This window comes from Anguilla anguilla, chromosome 3, assembly GCF_013347855.1.
Source record: "Anguilla anguilla isolate fAngAng1 chromosome 3, fAngAng1.pri, whole genome shotgun sequence".
Taxonomy (NCBI): domain Eukaryota; kingdom Metazoa; phylum Chordata; class Actinopteri; order Anguilliformes; family Anguillidae; genus Anguilla; species Anguilla anguilla.
In genome coordinates, this window is record NC_049203.1 from 9,154,911 (window position 1) to 9,175,257 (window position 20,347).

General features: G+C 47.8%; 1 protein-coding gene across 3 annotated transcripts; it reads left to right on the top strand.

Annotated features, from left to right (window-relative positions):
- The first annotated feature begins 461 nt into the window (after window positions 1–461).
- canx (calnexin) lies at window positions 462–19,843 on the top strand. Of its 3 annotated transcripts, XM_035409046.1 has the most exons (16): window positions 462–612; window positions 5,470–5,670; window positions 5,804–5,877; window positions 6,447–6,505; window positions 6,837–6,978; window positions 7,175–7,256; window positions 8,746–8,938; window positions 9,199–9,388; window positions 9,541–9,654; window positions 10,211–10,367; window positions 11,104–11,319; window positions 13,734–13,853; window positions 14,363–14,510; window positions 15,983–16,077; window positions 16,766–16,846; window positions 17,381–19,843. In XM_035409046.1, exons 2-15 carry the CDS (start codon window positions 5,473–5,475, stop codon window positions 16,823–16,825), a joined length of 1,848 nt encoding a protein of 615 aa, XP_035264937.1. In that variant the 5' UTR covers window positions 462–612; window positions 5,470–5,472; the 3' UTR covers window positions 16,826–16,846; window positions 17,381–19,843. The 3 variants fall into 3 exon arrangements, with proteins under 3 accessions (XP_035264937.1, XP_035264936.1, XP_035264938.1); XM_035409045.1 differs by lacking the exon at window positions 17,381–19,843 and having other exon boundaries at window positions 16,766–17,255; XM_035409047.1 differs by lacking the exon at window positions 17,381–19,843 and having other exon boundaries at window positions 15,986–16,077; window positions 16,766–17,255.
- The last annotated feature ends 504 nt before the right edge of the window (window positions 19,844–20,347 follow it).

Consider the following 20,347-nt stretch of genomic DNA (forward strand, 5'->3'; position numbering starts at 1 on the left):
AGTTAAAAGTGAGCAAGCAACATTTATCACCTATTCCGTAAAGTTTTGAGTAACCCATTAAAGTATAATTCGGTAAATAATTTAAAATCGAATTAACTTGCTGCTAGCTATAACTAGGATTTAATCAACAACTGTTCCTTACTCCTGTCTCAAAATATTTGTAGCCAGCACATGTATGAGCCAATTTGCTATTTAACGTTAGTTTATCTTCGTATGTCGACGATTTCCAAATATAAACACCGGAAAATGCATGTTTAAGCTACCAATGAAGCGCAACCTGTTGCCAGTGCCACCATCAGGCATTTTTTCCCTGCTTCCTCTTGAAATACTAGTGCCGCACGTTTCACAAACACACCAATCAGAGTTCGCTTCCTGCTGCTGTTAAACCAATCGGGGCCGTCCACGAGGTTCAGGTCGGAGGCGGAGACCGCTTACTGTGATGGACATAAAGAACCCGCAATAAAAAATGCCATGTTTCTGAAAATCAGTCCTACCTTTAAGACAGTAGCCAATCAGCGAGAAAGGAAGGAGGAGCTACAATGTCAGAGTTCTTCGTCCCAAGTCACACGTGACCGCGCAGTAGTTCCAGGTGGTTATATCTGAAGATTGGAGGTAAGAAAAGACCGAGATATAATACTAATTGTAATACAGCATATTTACTAGGTTTATATTGAAACATTCATGCAACACGTTTAACATAATTCATAGTGATCAATTTATGAAAACGTGGAAAATATTTGAAGCGATTTGAAAGGCTGCATGGTCCGAGGCAGTTTTGTCAGCAGATTACGGTGTCATGTCAAATTGATCGACCCCCGGACAACAACGCAACATATAGCTAGCTAACTACCCAGCAAGGTTTAATTGTACTCGGTTTATTTGTTAGCTTATGCAATATTCTACAAATATTGATATTTAATGCATTGTAAATTGATTCATTGGAAATCAACACTCTGTTGAGCTTGCTAGCTCTAAACACCATGACGCTTGCTAGCTAATTACAACGAATGATGAACGAACTATTTTAAAATCTCAAGCTAGCTAGCTAACTGATACATTCACATTTAATTAGCAAAGTTAAATTACATGTTATCTCGCTATTTGTTATTCTGTATCAGTATTTGTATTCAGATCACTTGTTTAAATAGTTGCAGCTAGCACTAGCTTGTGAGGTTGCTAGCTAATTACATTAACGCAAGGTTCTCTACACGCACAGGGAGGCCTTTGCTTGGCCAGCGAGCATGCTAGTTCGTTTTGTCTCGGAACTGAGATGGCTGGTCAGAAAAACATTATTGAAAACGTCATACCGCGTGTTTAGCGAGCATCTGACATATTTCCAACATCCTTGTACTAGATTAAGTTGTGTCGACTTTACTAACAGTAGTTTTTTTGCAGGGTCACGTCCGCTACTAGTTTGATAGTATAGTTAGAACGTGAATCCACATGTAGAAGGAACACGGCATTGGGAGTTGCAACATGGCCAACGTTTTCGAGTTCTCCGCCTGTGTCAGTCCAGTATGACCAGTTAAGCACAATGAAGTCAGACCTGTTTTCAGTATTAATACACGGAGAACATGAAAGCCCTCGTGTGGTTGCTATTGATAGTGGAGTACGCCTATAACTAAAGGTCATTCAACGATTTTAGTGTTCGTTTTTTTTCTCAAGTTTATTCAGCATTGGGACATATATGGGTAATCTATTAAAAACCGAAGATAATTCGGAACATTTTATTTGAGATATTATTTTTCTCTGGGAATGGGATTTTTGTAACGTGCCACGACGAGACAGGAAGTGAGTTCGCATATTGACTCGTGTGGTTAAATGGTTAGCTATTTGCTTTCCCAAGCTGTACGTTTTTGTTCCCTACACCCTTGGATGTTAGTGGGTGTTGCGTGAAAGCGTCGGTGACCTTTTACCTGTACATTTTTACCGATTATGTACAAACTGGAACTCGCAGCAGAACCTTAATAGTTTGTCTTTTCTCGGAAAGGATCCTTGTTGTGTTTGCAGATAGAGCTGTCATTATTTGCTTAACAATATCCAGAGTAATAGTGATGTTTATGGACTGTAATTGCCATAACAAAACGTGGGTGGCATCTTCCGCCAGTACTGATTACATCTGGACTATTCTGGCTGTTCAAATGCGGTAGAAGGACTCTGTGCCGTAGGTGGCCACCAGTGTTTCATGTATATCACCAAACCACAGCTATCACTCATAAATGTACAATATTAATATCATTATCTAGTACAGTCATGCTAATAGTGACAATTGTGTTAACAATTATGCAGGATATCGAACCAAGCTGAAGTCTTGTTATTACCATAAGGACCATCATTGCATTAGTTCTAGCATTTAGCAAGCTCGTATCCAGAGTGACTTGCTTGCATTACATTGCTTACTGTCACATCTAAGCTGCTTTATAAATTACTCTTGTGTTTGTGAAGTGAAGTAGCACCCAGGCACTGCCGCCCCCCGCTCCCTCCCTCCCCCCCCAGACTGGCTTGTAGATTGCAGCTACAGCACCCCCTAGTATTAGTGTGCACCCTGGCCCCACCCATCCCTCTGGGCTAAGAGCAGAGATGGAGATATAGAGATAAAGGCTCAGAATCCACATGGCTTTGAATTTCGCTCATTCCCAAACCAACATGACATATTCAAATTCTCACTGTTTTATCACCCATTTTGCATACCGCCAAATGGGGTCTAGCCATGTGCTGCTTTGTCGCAAGATCTTTCTGTATTTTATGCAAATATTTGCCTTAAATTCATCTTTGTACTGTACACACACACACCGGTGTTTGAATGAGACATTTGCAGTGTGTTTGGCTGTGTGTGATTGGACGGTCTGGAGGCGTTCGTCGCCAGGTCTGTACCGAGAGATGAAAGCTTCTCTGAAGTACAGCGGTCATCAGATGTTGCCAGTCAATCAGAGGTTGCCAGGGTTGGTCTGAAATCCCTACCCCCCATTCAAATATAAGTGCCTGGATTAGCATAACAAATATCATGGTGCTACTGATCATTTAATTGAAGCAGAGTGGTAAATGAAACGATGCAGTTAGTATTAAAATAAGACTTGCATGAGCACGAAAGATAAGGATTTGTAATCCCAAAATTCACCTTTTTAAAATGATGGGACACATTGCTTTGTTTGGTTGTATCGCAGTTGGGGCAGTAGGGGGATGGTAATTGTGCAGTAGAGGGTGTCCCTTTTCCTGTTTTGGGGGTTATCTTCGCGGGTCGTCCGGTCTCTGAGCCGGCTGCGGAGCATTTTTTTTTCCGACCGCCACCGGTGTGTGCGCTCCGCGTACGAGCTGAGGACCGTTTGTTGCGTAGTGACGTTTCTGACCCGGCGAGGCCGGTGCAGGTCACCCTCGTCACTTTCACCGCCCCCTGCCCTGTTGGCGCCTTGGCGGGCGCAAACGTCGTAGCGTGGTGCCAGCACGTCTGTGCCCAGGTGCTGAGCCATTTACGTGCCACAATATTTCAGCCCCACCCCATGTCTACTCTGGTAATTGATTTGGGAATGGACCTTCATGAACTCATAGGATGGGTGCCATTCATGGTCAGTGACTCACTCACTGGTTTGGAGCAGTCGGTGCATAGCTATTTAAAGCCAAGCGCTGATTGGTTCAGGCGAGATTAATATTTTTGTGTTGTGAACGCCCAAGTCATCACAACTGCTGGTTTGCATTCTCGGTTTGCATTTTCTCTGCCAGATCAATTTGTAAGGTAAAACGAGTAAACAACAAATGTGATTCAGGGGCTGCGACTGCTTAAGTCAATCCTCTGCAAGAGCCTTTTCGCCATCTAGTGGCGAGGCAAATGTACTGCATTGTGCCTGAGAGGAGAAGAGATGCCTGTTCAACAAGAAGAGCGGTGTTTCAGGGGCTCAGCTATTAGGTGCACACTGAAGTCCTGCTGGTAGTGCCTGCACTCGGGGAGCAGGAGCAGCCATCATTCATGGAGACCCACCAGCCGCCGAGCGCAAACGCCGTTGGAAACATGTGACACGGCACAATGACAAAGCTCCCAGTCTGCCAGCTCTTACACCAGTCATTTGGCTTTTTTCATTGGTTTCAAAATTAGAGCGTGCCCGAAGGAAAAATGCCAGACCCACCGCCCACACACTCGCTCACTCCCGCACGCGCATTCGCGCACACACACTCAAGCTGTAGGCGCTTGCTGTCTCCCCAGGGCGTGGTCCTGTTCTGCTGCAGGACAGGCGGAGGGAGCGTCCCCCCCAATCCCCCAAATCTAGATGTGGAACCACTGGCCCTTTGGCACATTCTCAGAGGGTCCTAGAGACAGTAGCTTAAGAGTAGAGACGTATCGTAAAAATGCAAGGCTTAACTCAAAATAGCGTGCGTATGATAGAATTAAGCTGGTTCCCATTTACATCAAATATTTTTAAAAAAAAGAGAGCTCAAGTTCTTGATGCAGCTAATATGAGGTGTCAGGAATATTGCAAAGTCCCTGAAAATAATTTATGCGCCCAATCTGGTCCTGAGGGCACTTCAGTAACCCATTCTAATGCCTGCCATGCTCTGAGCAGGTCTGCTGACAAGCAACCACCAATCAGAATGGCCAGACAAATTATGATGTAACCAAACTGTTCTGTTGGTTTTTTTTATTAAATACTTGCCATCGCTGACTGTGATACAGAGGGTTTTGGGACAAGCTCTGCTCTTGTGCTGAGGGTTTTTCAGCTGGCGACTCCTGGGTCCACGGTGGCGTTCACTGATATCTTATTGAATTTCCTTCAAGAACGCCTCAGGAAATGAAAATACACACACACACACACACACACACACACACACACAGGGTGCACGAGCGCGGTTGAGTAATGAGTCTTTGTTGCGGTTCCTCCGCGCTGTCTGCATTAAAGGCGGCCCCTGTCCAGGAGGCGACGGCCAGTTCTCAGGCGGAATTCTTTGAGGGTGTGCCCAATGGCCCTCCGCAGCCAATGAGTGTGCAGTGCCAGAACAGTGCCTCATCTCTCTGATAACATGTCCTCTACTTCCATCGGCTGGCACCTAATGCTTCCAGACAGGCTGTGTCTGTGTGTGTGTCTGTGGCAATGGTAATCTCCCGAGGTTCAGTCTTATTAAAGAAATGGTCTGTGAGGCATATATTGTGAGTGTGTGTGTGTGTGTGTGTGTGGAGATGGTAATCTCATGGGGTTTAATCTCATTAGAGAAACAGGCTGAGGCAGCATATCCCTGGGTCTGTGTTGTCATGGAGACGGTTGACAGCAGGGGCCGTGGCTAATAACATGTCTTGTACCAGGAGGGGGGGGTGGGGGTGTGGGGCGGTTTGGGTGTGCAGGGAGCAGACAGGGCAGTGAGGATGGGAAGTGACTGGACCTGAGACAGTCGCGCAGATCCAAGCGTGCAGGAGAGAGCGCTCCAGGCCCTCCCCGCTCATGCCTGCCGTTCGGCCTCCTCTCCCTCTCTCCCCCCCCCCCCCAGACGATGGAGCTGAAGTGGAGAGTGTGCCTGCTCCTCCTGGCCCTGGCCTGGTCTCTGGCTCTGGTACGGGCTCAGGACGAGGGAGATGACCTAGACGTGGAGGACGACCTGGACGCCATGGGAGACGAGGTGGGAGACGAGGGCGATGAAGTGGACGAGGGGGAGGAGGAGAAGCCCCCCAGCCCGCCGCCCGCCCCAAAAGTGAGTGATAACTGCACGTGAACCCATACCCACACTTTAATCCGCTACACCCTCTTCACAGATTACCATCTTGTAGACAGGGGATGTGTAGATGGCATTTGTGTCACTGTTCCTACCGTTTCCCTCTCGTTAGGTGACCTACAAAGCACCTGAGCCGATGGGAGATCACTACTTCGCCGAGTCTTTCGACAGGGGAACGCTCGATGGGTGAGATTTCAGAGGAAGTCATGAGCACAGCTAGAGTAAACTGTGCTGTGCTGTGTTGAGCTGCTAAATTTATATCCCAGTTTCTCAAGAGGTTTTTTTTTTCTTTCTGCCTGTTTAAGGATTAAGACCAATTCTGTTTGACAAAAGCGCACAGTAAAATGTCCAGTGTTAATTCAATTCTGGCCTTAGTGGACCCTTAAGAGTTGATTTAACACTGAACGTTTTACTGTGCATAGTCACAGTTTGGATATATAGGGAATATGCTTCCATGTTTGGGGTTGCTACTTTGGCCGGAAGTGGTGGGTTGAGGAGAAAAAAAAAATCCACGTTTGTCTTGTAATAAAGAGACAATCCAGTCAGGGAAGCATTTCACCCTACATCCAATTATAAGGGTTTTTATTTCTGCAGAAAGCGCTTATCAGAGGGAAAAAGACAAGCAATGATGTAATAGGACTGAATACACCATTTTATATAACCTCTAAAATAAAGTGTAATAATAATATAGATAAAAACGTGTTAACCTTTCGAGAGGTAGTGTAGTGTTTTCTCACAAGGAAATGTCATTTCAGATGGGTCCTGTCTAAAGCCAAGAAGGAAGATATCGATGAAGAAATCGCCAAATATGACGGTAAGGCCCAGATCCTCCCCCAGACTGGTTATCTGAGTACATACGGTGAAAAGCAGATAGATGCGTTCTCACACAGACCGTTTATATGCAAGTTGTGTGACGAGCTGGACATATCGCTATGATTCTCCAGGTCCTCACGGCTAAAGAGAATCCAGTTCTCATTTCACCTACCTGGTTAATGAAGGTTAAATGAAGTAAACATATCACAGGGGTTCGCATTATCTCACCTGAATCGTGTCCCCTATGTTCTGTGTTTGAGGCCTGTCCTTGGCCCTGGTGAGGAAGTGCGCTGTGACGTAGCGCAGTATGATTTACGTGTCACTTCCTGCAGGGAAATGGGAAGTGGAGGAGCTGAAGGACTCCAAACTCCCCGGAGACAAGGGCCTGGTCCTGAAGTCGCGCGCGAAGCACCACGCTATCTCTGCCCACCTGCTCAGGCCCTTTGTCTTCGACACAAAGCCCCTTATTATCCAGTAAGTGCTCTCGCAACTGCCCCTCCTCAAAACTGCCCCTTATCACGCCACCATGTGCACCTTTTTAACTGCCCCACATTAAAGCGTGATTACTCTTTATGACTGCCCTTCCTATGGCAGTTAGGAGTGACTGCTGCACGTTGGCACAGCCCTGAAGTGCAGTATGAAAGTCGCTCTCTCCACTCTTCCTCCACAGGTATGAAGTAAACTTCCAGACGGGTATCGACTGCGGCGGGGCCTACGTCAAGCTTCTCTCCCAGACGCCTGACCTCGACCTGGTGAGTCTGCGGCATCATTGTTCAGTTAATTACCTGGGGGAAAAGAAAACCAGGGCTGGATTTGGATTTGAGGTCCAGATTTGAGTATCCATGCTATAGGCTATTCATTTAGCATATAATGAAGTGTTACAGTCCAACCCCTTTGATGCCAAAATGTGTGCAGAACCCATTGCTAAATCTCAAAGCGGAGCTCATGCTACAACTACTAAAGGGTTAGTTCTATCCTAGTTACTGTAGGGTAGTGCAATATCTTTATCTGTACCTGTTGGAGCAACAAAGCTACCTGCTTCTGTATCTCTTCTACAAGACTGTCTGTGTTTGGATAAAGACCCAGAGTTGTGTAAACATAAAATGTCGTTATCTAGGGTAAATGCACACCGGGAAAGAGAACTGGTATTTTCTGTTGTTTACACAACTAGTCTTACGCTGCTCCCACTCAAGGGTTTCTGTACACGCGCAGATACGGGTGCAGGCGGAGCTGCGGGTAGTTTTGCGTTGCAGATGCCACACGCCCCTCGGGTGTGTAGCGACGGCGGCTAATAAAAGCGCTGGCAGGCTCTGCGGTCCGAGGCGAGGAATGCGGGGCATCCATCCCGTCTGCAGGAACGGGGCGTGGCACGGGCAGGACGGCCTTCGGGCCCCAAGGCCGCCGGGCACGGTGTCCGCCCCCGCGTGGGTTTAGTCTGTCCTGTTGGATAAGACGCGTCTGCTCCGCGCGGCGTCCCAGCTTTCCTGAGTGCGGCCGCTTCGGCTCCTCGGCGAGAGAGAAGCTAAGAGCGCGTCGCGGGCTCTCCGCTAGCGTGTGGCGCTAGGCTTCTCCCGTCGCTAACGTCTCCGGCGAACTGACAGACCGGTTTTCGGCGAAACGACAGCTGTCAGAACACAAAAATGCAGTTTTACTTTCCCACAAAACAGCTCAGACTGGACTCGGCCCAAACCATGTCTTGGCAGTCAGTCTGAAGTGCACGACTGAGCAGAATTTGAAGTCTTGAGGGGCTGCAGTGCCTGTTGGGTATTGTAGTCCTTGCAGGTTGTGCAGGAGCCTGTGCATTTGTACCGTAGTCCTGAGTTGTGATGCAAATCCAAAACTTTGCGTAACTGCTGAAATGTAAGTGCCCCCCCCCTCGACCCCCACCATGCATATTTTAGACTCCGTTACATAAGACCTTAAAGACACAGCAAAGCTTTGTGCTCGGCACAGATACGTGCAAGCTTGTATTAACATCCTTTTGTGTGGGACTCGGGAGAATGCTGTGTTTTGTGTTTCTGCGTGGGAGAGCTTCCACGGGTAATGAAAGGGCCAGAGCCAAAGGGCCAGTTTCAGAAGATGTCCGGTTGATTTCAGGTTTTGAAAGACGTACTGTTTGAGAGAGAGCCTCGCACTCGGTGGTGGAACAATCCAGTTTTCTGACAGGTTTCAGGAAGGGAGGGGCGCAGAGTGATTAACGGAAGTCCCCCCCCCCCCCCCCCCCCCCCCTTCCCTTTGCAGGATCAGTTTGTGGACAAGACGCCCTACAGCATCATGTTCGGGCCCGACAAGTGCGGAGAGGACTACAAGCTGCACTTCATCTTCCGCCACAAGAACCCCAAAACGGGCGAGTACGAGGAGAAGCACGCCAAGAAGCCCGACGCCGACCTGCGCACCTACTACACGGACAAGAAGACGCACCTGTACACGCTGGGTAGGGGAGCCGCCCGCTGTACCTCACCTGTGCCCACCTGGGGGGCTCCTGGATGTGTCTCTACAGACCGGGCTAGACCCAGGATAGACCCAGACTAAATGAGACGGGCTGTGTGGCCCTGGACCCCTTTGTTTTTGGTGATGCTGCCTCTGTAGAGTCCAGTGAGAATATTTCATGCCCATAGTCCAGGCTGCCCGGGATGCATAGCCTTGCTTGCAGAAGCACGGTGGCGACTCTCTCTGTCGATGTTCTTCCTGCAGTGCTGAACCCGGACAACAGCTTCGAGATCCTGGTCGACCAAACGGTCATCAACAGCGGGAACCTGCTGACCGACGTGACCCCCCCGGTGAACCCCGCGGCCGAGATCGAGGACCCCGACGACCACAAGCCGGAGGACTGGGACGAGAGGCCCAAGATCCAGGACCCCGAGGCGGTCAAGCCCGAGGACTGGTGAGCCCGCCCGCCTCTGTCGCGTGTCCGCCCCCCTTCGAGATGCCCTGAAAACCTTCCAGGGTCTTCCAAGAAATGCGAAGCTACCGTTATGTGTAAGTTTGAGTGACCACTGTGTGCCCCCTCCCCCCCCCCCCCCGCCCCACCCATAGGGATGAAGACGCCCCCGCCAAGATTCCGGACGAGGACGCCGTGAAGCCCGACGGTTGGCTGGACGACGAGCCGGAGTACACCTCCGACCCCGACGCCCTCAAGCCCGACGACTGGTCAGTACACCTCTCCCGCCACACCTCCGCGATGGGTCGTCTGAAGGCACTCGCGCGACGCCGCGTCTGTGTGATTCCTAGTTGGAATTGCTGAAATACTGTTTGTGTTTCGTGGTAAATTCCGTTTGCCACGAAGGCCTTTCTCTTCGTTGCCCCTCCTTGTAAAATCTTACAATTTTGTTACACATCTCTGCTTTAATGAGAGCCTCTGGGTATTGGACATAAGTAGTTTTTTTTCCCTGTTTTTGATGGCTGGAACACCAGATCCCGGAACACAGAGCCTGATGTGATTTCACGTTTCCCAATTCTGTGGCATAATTCGATTCCCCCGTGTTCCCCGGGGAAGGTTTATGTGGAGATGTTCCAGGCTCTGTCTGGGACCGGCTGCTGTGGAAAGCTAGAGGATGATTGTAGTCCTGTGGAACTGCTGTCTCATGGTGCATTTTCATTCTCTCTCTCCTCTCTCTCTCTTTCTTTCTCCCCCTCTCTCTCTCTCTCTCTCTCTCTTTCTTTCTTTCTCTCTGTCTCTCTCTCTCGGTCTCTCTCTCTCTCTCAGGGATGAGGACATGGATGGGGAGTGGGAGGCTCCCCAGGTTCCTAACCCCAAGTGTGAGACCGCCCCTGGGTGTGGTGCTTGGGAACGGCCCATGATTGACAACCCCAACTACAAGGGCAAGTGGAAGCCTCCCATGATTGACAACCCCAACTACCAGGTACCATGGCAACTGCTGCCCAACCCCTAACTATCAAACCACATGTGATGATGAATATAAATATGTACATTTATTTGGAATTCTCAAGTGTCTTTTTTTTTGGCCATGAGCTGCAGCCGTGTTTTGATTTTTCTATTGGCTTGTAATTTTAGCTCGAGGTTAACTAAGGGTGTAACTGCCCTACAAATGTTTATAAATGTAATTACCATCCATTCTTACTTCGCTAGACTGGATAATTAGAATTTCTTAACTTCTGTCCTGTCCATGGTTTGAACTACAGCCATTCTAAATTTGAGGATTTCCAAACACCTCATCCTCAGTCCTTTTTTCTTGTCTTCACCTTGTCAGACACTGTTTGGACAGACATTGAATCATGTAACGCTGATGTAAAACGGGAAAATGTGTTCATTCTGACTAGACGGCAGTATTTAAGTGTGCTGTTAAATTTTATGTTTATTTGTAGTAGTGTGCTGTGGTATAAGCTGAGTAAACCAGCTTAGCTCATATCTTCTCTCAGTTCATGTGCATTTGGCTTTGACTCTGTCTGTATCACCAACCCGAGGTACACACACCCAGTGGGAGAGCACGTAGACTGACAGGCATAGTCATTACCTCAACCTCTATTTATACTACTGCTATCGCTAGGTCTGTGCAGGAGTAATGTGTGTGTGTGCGTGCATGCGTGCGCGTACGTGTGTCCGTCTGTCATTAAACCCTCTTCCGTCCTGACTCGTAGGGGGTGTGGAAGCCCAGGAAGGTCCCGAACCCGGATTTCTTCGAGGACCTGCACCCGTTCCGCATGAGCCCCTTCAATGCCGTGGGGCTGGAGCTCTGGTCCATGTCCTCCGACATCTTCTTCGACAACTTCTTCATCAGCTCGGACCGCAGCGTGGCCGAGCGCTGGGCCAACGACGGCTGGGGCCTGAAGAAGGCGGCAGAGGGCGCCGCTGAGGTGAGCGCACTCCGTCCCCGCTCGCTCGTCCCCGGCCCGCTCTCTCTCTCTCTCCCTCCCCTTCCTCTCTCAGCCTCCGTCCCCTTTTGTCTTTCTCCTTCCCTCTGGGACATCTCTAACTGTCTTGGCTTTCTAAAGGATGAGTATTAACCCTTTGAAGGTTTAGAATGTTTTTTTTTTTTTTTAAGTCAGTGTTCCAGAATTCCATTGTTTTCAATGACCAGTAGTGATTGTTACATCAGCATTAGAATGTTCAGTTAAGAACATTCTAATCCCATATTTGTGACCGTACACCTTAGAGGGTTAATCAACAGATGGGTCTATCCGTGCACTTGCACATATTGTTGAGTTTCATGTTGTATTTCAAAGCTGGAATTAATGGCTTTGTTTTTTTTTGTTTTTTTTTACCACAATTTGCAGCTCTGCTATAATCCAGCAGTCACGGCGTGCGTTTAAATCGTTTTGGTTTTGATGATTAGCTAAATCTTTTAGGAGCAGCCTTAAAACGAATCGCAGCTGTCACGCCTTTGGCTATACTGATTAATGTTGAGGTTTAATCCGTGATTTATTCAAAGCGATTATTAAGAGGAAACGCTGTTTAAAAGTTAACATGCACCATTTACCATTGGCACTTAAGTTATAAGCTTGCGCTCCTGTTTTGTCTCGGTTTATTCCCCTGGCCTGGGGAATTTATTTACGCAACGAGTTTGTGTTCAGAAGGTTGCGGGTTGCAATTGTGCTTGAATATATATTGTTGATGGAGAGTGTGTAGTGGGGTTGGAGTCTTCATATTGGGAAAATGTGTAAAGTCTTTGCATTTACTCTGTGTTTACTGTCGTGGAGACTGCCTGGAAAGGGTCCAGTGCAGCCATGGCAACCAGCATCAACTGGGAGGGGCTTGTGTGCGACACATAACATGCTGCTGTCGAAGGAGCACCTCATCTCTGTATCTCCAAACCTCCCTGCTTCTAACAGCCACTGCTGGCTCTGAGTGACCCAAGTCTCTTAATGGACTTCACGATTGGCTCCTGCATGTTCGTGCAGCGTCACTCTTCTGTCCCAGGGGCAGCTGGGACTTTGACTGGCGCTGATGAGGGCGTGGCAGGCCGGTGACCAACAGCGCCCCCCCTCCCCCCCAGCAAGCCTGCATCCCCCCCTCCCCCTTCTCCCCCCCCCCCCAGTGCGCGGCTCAGCCTGCTGCCGGGGCTCACTGGCGCTTACCGGCTCGGCTAGCCTTTCATTAGACTCCCGCTACATCCGCGCCTTTTCTCCCCCGGCCAGATTCCTGGCATTTTTGGCGTGCTGGGATTAAAGGCCCCCCCCAGCCCTCCCCCCCCCCGGCACACAGCGAGCGTGACTCTCTGAGGAGGCTCGTTACGCCACCGAAGCGGCGTCCTGCTCGCTCTGCGCCTCCGAGCCTCGAGTGCCGCTGACCGCCGTGCTCCCCCAGCGCACGCCCGCCGTCTCACTGAGCACTCTTACTGAGCACCGGGGGACAGCTGTGTGCTGAACACTCTGGGCCTGAAACCCTGTGTCTGCTCTGTCCAGTGACCGTTCCTTATTGCTAGCATGCAAGTAGCCTATTAAAAATTAGGCCTAAAATGTGGGGACGTTTTATGTCCTAACGAAAAGCGTATCTAAAAGTAGATTATGACATTATGACAAGAACATTTTGGTCTTTTTGCCATGCTCTTGTACTTGCGCAGCACTTATGCAGTCCTGGTTATTGGTGTGTTTATGATGTTGAGGTGTGTCCTGCAGTAAAGGCCAGAGCCCAGCTACCACAGGGCCACTGAAGCGTGCGGACAGCCTGATTCGTTTGAGCCAGTGAGTCCAGGCTCATGGACCTGACAGATCTCTGAGTGGATTTTAATCAGCAGAGCTGCGTGAGGGAGAGAGGCTCCAGCTGCAGAGACCGCACCGATGACCTTCAGCAGGGAGGCTTTGGGGAATTCCCGCTGCCGACATCGCTATTACAAGCATTCAAGTTATTTCGGGATTGAGATGTTGTTTTGGGTTTATTGGATTTGTAGGGCTTGATTGATGTTTCTGGATCGAGTGGATTGCACAGGGTTTTATTGTTCTGGGTGCATTGTGCTGTTTGATTTTTCTGGCTCAGGTGGATTGTGTAGAGTTTGATAGTTCTGTGTCAGGTGGATTGTGTAGGGTTTTATTGTTCTGAATTGGGTGGATTGTGCTGGGTTTGATTGTCCTGTACCAGGTGAGCTGGGCTGGGTTTGATTGTTTTGGATCGATTTGATTGTGCAGGGTTTGATTGTTCTGAATGGGATGGGTTGCGCAGGGTTCAGGAGAATCAGGACGGTGTGGTTTGCCTGCAGGGTGGATTGTGCATTGTGAATCGAGGGGTTTGACTGTGCAGGGTTGATTAATCGAGTCTGCTCTGTCATCCGCAGCCTGGCCTGGTGAATCAGATGATGACGGCCGCGGAGGAGAGGCCCTGGCTGTGGGTGGTGTACGTGCTGACCGTGGCACTGCCTGTCGTCCTCATCGTCGTCTTCTGCTGCACTGGCAAGGTAAGCAAGGCTCCTTACCCACAATTCTCCCCTGCATCTCAAGCAAGGCTCCTGACCCACAATTCTCCCCTGCGTCTCACATTGCTTGTTTTGAAGCCACTTTTGAAACCAGCTTTGGTTTTAATATCATCTGTGTGTTCGAAAGGTGCTCCCTCTTAAGTTTATTTAACAGTAGTTTGATATAATTACAATTGATGTAAAACCGCTCTTTCATTGGGTTAACGAGCAGCGCTGTTTCAACCAGATGAAGGGTGGACATGTTATCACTGTTCATGGGTTAAATTAATCAAACTAGCCTAGTGCTGGAGTTCTTTTGTTATTTTTTTTTGCCAAACGCATTCATAGATGCAAGGATATGTATATGCCTCTGAGAAACTAAAATATTTCCTTTGTCTTGCGTTTATGGGCTATGACCACAAGCGCAGTCAAAACGTAGACTACCGAAGGGTCGCTCAGAATGACCGCTGTCAAGGCTAGAATTTGACATGGTCACGGTCGTCTCTTTGCAGAAGAAGCCAGAGGCCGCGGATTACAAGAAGACTGACGAGCCCCAACCCGATGTGAAGGAGGAGGAGGAGGAAGAGGAGGGAGAGGGTGAGGGTGATGAGAAGCCTGAGGAAGAGGCAGAGGAGGGCAAGGAGGAAGAGGAGAAACAAGGTAAGAACACCGTTCTTTTTCATACAGCTGTAAACGGTCAAACAAATAATTTTTAACTGTTTAAGTGTTTACGCTAGGGATACTCAGATCTGGCCTTCGAGGCAAGCAGTACTGTTGGCTTTCATTCCTCCCCACCAATCAGAGACTGTCTTAGACCTGGGACACCATGTGAGCGGAATCTCAAGCCAATCAGTGACATCAATCAATCAGCTATCAGGTTGAAATACAGCATCATGATGTGCTGGGCTCTTGGCCCAGTTTTGAGTACTGTGAAGTAAACCCAGAGTACGAGTCTGAAGCGCTCACAGCTCGCTAGCTACCATTAGCTTTCTTTGTGCCAGTTGGAGCTCGACTTATCAACTGGCAGCACTGAACTTGACCTGTTTGAAGAGCTGTATGCTTTCGAGGTCTTCCCACTAATCCGTTTAGGTACTCTGGTTTTTTCCTGATGAATTTAAATCTGTGTTACCAAACTTCATTTTCTGTAGACTGGGTCTCCATTGGAAACATGCTGTATTTGTTTCATTCAAGCACTTTTTAGCATGTACTGCGTGTCCCCTTGTGTCTTTGTGTGTGATGCACTGCAGATTTTATTGCTGCTATTGTCCTGGCCTGGTCTTCCTTGTCAAAGAGATCTTGTATCTCACTGGGACTTCACTTCCTAAATAAATAGATAAATAGAAATAGGATAAATAGAAATAAAATACATTTTAAACTTAAGGGGCTGTGAGAGACCCATCTTGGCGCACACTTCGGCCTCCGGTACATTCTCCGGGGACGTAAACCTCGGAATGTACAATGGCAGCATATTGATTCTTTAATAACAACTCCATATGTGGAAAAACGTCTTGGATTTTGCCAGGATACAATTCAGTACACAGCGTGTGCCAGTGAGAGTGATTCTCCAGAAAACTGTTCAATGACCAAATACGACTGCAGAACCTGATTCAATCAGTTTTGGATGAATGAAGACCATTATATTCATTCCGTTTTTAAAATGTTCAAATACTCCAGTATTTTCAGGAGAAACAGTAGTCTACAATATAGGCGCATGTCAAAAAAGTCATTTCTGGTGCAGTGGAAATAAATGAGTCCGGTCAGGTGTGAAATTGTCCAATTTGGCAGCTCTGTGGTTGCAGTCTTTCCCCACAGTGTACGGTCATAGGGCTTTGCAAATACGTTTGGCAAATGCTGTGGTTATTTGAACCACCATTTTTGAATCGATGCATTGATGTGAAACGATGAATTGTTACTCTCGTAGTTAAAAAGGAACTTTATTTAAATACGGCCACTAAAACATACCACCGCACGTACTATGGGGTTGTGTTGAGTGAAGCGAAATGGCAACCAGTAGAATTTTGAGTTGAGGCACACCGGTGAATAGTGCGTTGAGTTTTGACGCAGGCTGGTGAGTCGTTTTGTTGTGCGTGCGCGTAAGCCATTGCAGTGTTCTAAAGGGTTCTCCTCTTCAGCAGAGGAGCAGAAGAGCGATGGAGAGGACGGCCCGGAGGAGCCTGTGGCCAAGGAGGAGGACGCGGAGGAGGATGAGGAGGACGGATCCGACGAGGTGAGAGACGGCTCGTGTCGGCACGCCCCGCTGTGGGCGCGCTCCGAGAGGAAGGATTTGTACGAAGAAAAACGTTCCTGCGTCATGTGATACGAAGCCGGCCAACCGTTGGGCCAGCTGCAGCTTGTAAGAGTCACAGTCAGCGCTGACAGTGCAGCCCCATCGGAATGCCATCCTCCAGAGGTGGCTGAGCTCATGAGCTCTGAAAGTGAAAACGTGGGTTTGGCACATTCCAGAACTGAACGAACCCCGAGATGGCGGGCGTGTGTGAAACCCTGCGTCCCTCTGCCCGTTCATTTTCCTCACCGCCGCGGTGCTGCTCCTCAGCTCGGCACTGTAGCTAACGCACCAGCCGCCAGGGGCAGAGCAGATAGACAGACAGTTGTAGGGGGTTTTAGCTGGAGCCTGGCGTGGAGTTTGTGGGCAGTAGGAGTGGTGTAATTGGGGGGGATGTAAAAAGTTTGTGTGTAACAGTACCATGTTTGAGTACAGGGGTATTTCCCATGTGTTAAGATATTGCTCTAGTAATTAACATCATTAATAGTTTCAATCTGAAAAATATATATATGATAGTCAGTACTGTATGAATGGAAGTGCTGGTGGTTTTTGGACAATGAATTTTTTAAATGGTGGTGTACCATGAGCCTGGAAACCAGCATTGATATTTCTTGTGTTCTCCCTTTTGCAGAAGCAGGAAGATGATGTCTTGAGAAGGTCTCCCAGAAGCAGGAAAGTGAGAAAGGACTGAAGGACTGGAATCTTGGATCTGGTTAGCGCCTCACCCACCTCCCCCAGTCCCTCCTCCCGCCGCCCCGCCCTGCCCCGCCTTCCCGTCCTCGTCCAGCCCCGCCCCTCCTCTCCTATTGGCTGTCTCTAACTCGCATCTCTCAGCCGTGAAAATCCACAGGGAGAAACTCCCATCTCCGTCGAGATCAGCAGAACACAATCATTGTCATGGTCTGGGACAGCAGCGGTGACGAATACAACAAGTAGAGACTGGCTTTACTGAGCTGAAACAAACCCTTCGCCATTCCGTAGTGCAGCAGACACTAACTTAAGGCCCCAGCCACACCTCTGGCCATTTCTCCTCCCCAGACAGCTTCTACACACAGTATTAACCAACTACCGATAATCCAAACACTAAACGGTTGTGTAGCCCACGTAGTTTGATTAGAGTTGAGGTAGCTCCTTCGTGTCTGTGTGTTTCAGGAATTGTGCGAATGACCACATATCTCTTGCATTGAAAGGCTGTATGGTCTCTTCCCCCACCCCCTCCCCTCCCCTCCCCCCCCCCCCCCCCCAGATGACACACGTCTCTTCTGGGAGTAACATTGAGGAAGAAAAATGGATTGGCTTTCTCATAATTATGTGTTTAAAAGAAAAAGCCTGTTTTGTTTAGTTTTAATTTGCTAGTGTCTTTTTTTATTTTTCACTGTCTAAAGTTAAATTGTCGAAAATTAACCCCTCGCACTCGGCGGCTGGTTGCGCGAGGTTCTCCTGCACGTGCTCAGTAGCGCCGCTCCGCGGGGCCCAGGCCTCTGAGAAGTGGGAGGAGCCCGGCGGGCCCAGTAGGTTAGAACGCGCTGCCTTACAGTTCTAGAATGCAAGGATCGCTGAAACTTTCCTGAATGTAATGTGAGTGTATTTTTTATATATCTATATTATAACACAAGCAACTTTTTTTCCCTTTGATCTTTTCATTGATTCCATTGTTGTTGTTTTTTTTTTTTTTCCATAATGTAGGGGACTGTTTGTTATGTTTGTATGTCATGGAATAAAGAAAAAGTATTTTTCAGTGCGGTGTGACAGATGAAAATGAATCAGTACGCGGTATTCTTCACGGTGATGGTGATGGTGAAGGAGTGCTAGCAGGCAGTAAAACGAGGGCTCTGTTGCGTTGGGCACGCTCGTGTGTGTGTGAGGGAGGGGCCCCTGGTGACTCACCGGTGGGAAATTTCCCGCAGTGTCTTTGCGGGCCTCCTCGTTGGAGGATGAGTAAACCCGCGTGCTCCTCGTTGGTGGGCGAGTCGGCTCCAAATCACATCCTGTGACCTCATTTCCTGGCAGCACATTTTTGATTTCGAGTGACGGGGGCGCGCAAGCCCCCCCCCTGAGCGTTTGGGCAGACGGGGGAGGCTTCTGAGGTCGTTAAAAGGAAGTGTAGGAACCACGTTGAACGGAGTCGCTCTGAAAAGTGAGGCTGAACATTCTCTAGCATCCAAGCTTATCAATCTCCTCCAAAACCATACCTCTGCCAGTGGTGCCCAGCCCCCCCACCCCCAGGATCTCCTTGCTGTTTGGGGCTGTGTGTACCCCGTGTGACAAGTTCTGCATTTGGCTCGGCCTGGTGTGTTACCTCATTTCACTTGCATACTGGTGACCCTGTGAACACTGCGGCAGATGTGGTTAACACTTCAGCGTGGTGAGAAAAAGCCCGAAAAGCCAATACGTTTCCAAGGCTCATTCAATACCTTTCCAAGCCCCTGTTTGCCGCCATCTCCCCGTTTTCAAAATGACAGAACTCTTCTCCTCTTGTGTCTTCTGTAGGCTTATAAGATTATGAGTGAGAGGGAGGCATGCTGTAAACAAGCTTTTCTTAAGGCCATTGAAGGTTACTGTGGATGTTCTGATGCATTTGGCCCAAAGTTATGCCTGTGTAAAGAAAAGGAATAAAGCAAAATTGTGGTTGTTGCTTTTAAGATTAAAAAGGTTCAAATGAAGAGGGGTTTTGATAAGTTGTTTTGAAGCGGAGAGTGTATAGGATGCTAGCTCACACTTTTATCCACACAGAGAGGGAATTTATCAGACTGTTAAAATGGATGGTAAAGTATCCACGAGAGAACAGAGGCGGACGAGCAGTTTATGTGGGTGCTCTCCATCTCCTCCTAAAATAGGAGTAAGGTGTGTCTTGAGTTGGGGGGGTGCAGCAGGTGAAGTTCTGATGTCAAACTTCTATCAAGAGTGGGAACTGCCACTGTGTACTGCAGGTTAAAACGTATGTCTGTCATATGTCGTATTATAACCACGCCCTGCTTTCTCCATTGTACCTGGCATACAGCACATGTACACAAACACAGTCCACAACAATCATGAAATGTCGGTACACCAGTTTCTTCCTGTCAAAGAATATTCAGTTTGATTCGATTTTACATTCCAAGAGCGCCAAAAAAAATGCATTTCATCTAGTGTTGGAAAGGGCTTTACTTGTCTGTCTGCAAGCTTTATTACAACTCATAACTAGTCCCAGTTTTCACCTCTTTCTCCCCCCCCCCCATTGTTGTAGATGTAGCCAGAATTAAAAAAAAATTTTGTCCCTTGATAATTTTTTCCAAAACTGTTGAGATACAGTACTTTCGATTCACACTCTTCCGCAAAGACGGCACTGTGCAGTGCGCTGGTAAAGATGCACCCTGCTCCTGGTTGCAGGCCCTCTGGGTAAATCCAGAGTTTGAACAGCAGGTGGAACTGAAAGATGCGCGTAGGTTTCTAACTCATTAATCATGTATACTAGTCCTAGAAGCTATGATAATACATTTGGTTATAACTGTTCTGATTTTTTTTGTTGTTGTTGTCTCCTAATAACATTTGAAATTGATCTCTAAAGAGTGGATTTTTTTATTGTAATTATTTAATGCCACGGTATGTTTAAAAGAAAAAAATCCTTACTCCTTTGTGTTTTGAATGCAGTCATCTGTAAATGGAAACATGCCAATTTCTTTTTTTTTTTTTTTTTTTTTGCTGGAAAATAAAGATCTGATGAAATATGTCTACTTGGTTGTGAATGTCTGCCTGCTAACCCATTTGTGTCTGTTCTGATTCTCTGAACCCACACCAGTTCCTCAGTCTTCCCTGGCACATATCTACACTTACGGCATTGTGCAAATGAGAATTCAGCCAACGCTCCAATCCCTTAAACAGCATTTTGCCCTTGACATTTTACATACCATAATTTCTTATGTCTTCAATTTCAAATTGTGAAACCGCAAACATAACAAGGCCTAGTAACAACACTACCGGGAGGGGAAATGGACACTTTAAAATCCTGTTTGACCATCATTGATAGGGCTGAGCAAGTAGTTTTTCAATGTCACATTAAAATGTTGATTTCACGTGTTTACAGCGCTGATACAGGGTTATTTGCATAAATTGTGTAGTTCATTTAAAGGACTGTGCTTAATATAGCTATTCGGTTTGCTTTTCCTCGGGATACAATGAAAGAGCTCCATCTAAGAATTTCTTTGCAGCCTTAAAAGCAGAGAATGGTTTCATC

Coding starts and splice junctions, on each gene's coding strand:
- canx (XM_035409046.1), top strand. CDS start 5,473: ATGGAGCTGAAGTGGAGAGTGTGCCTGCTCCTCCTGGCCCTGGCCTGG. Junction 5,878..6,446: donor GACAGGGGAACGCTCGATGG/GTGAGATTTCAG, acceptor ATGTCATTTCAG/ATGGGTCCTGTCTAAAGCCA. Junction 11,320..13,733: donor CGGCAGAGGGCGCCGCTGAG/GTGAGCGCACTC, acceptor TGTCATCCGCAG/CCTGGCCTGGTGAATCAGAT.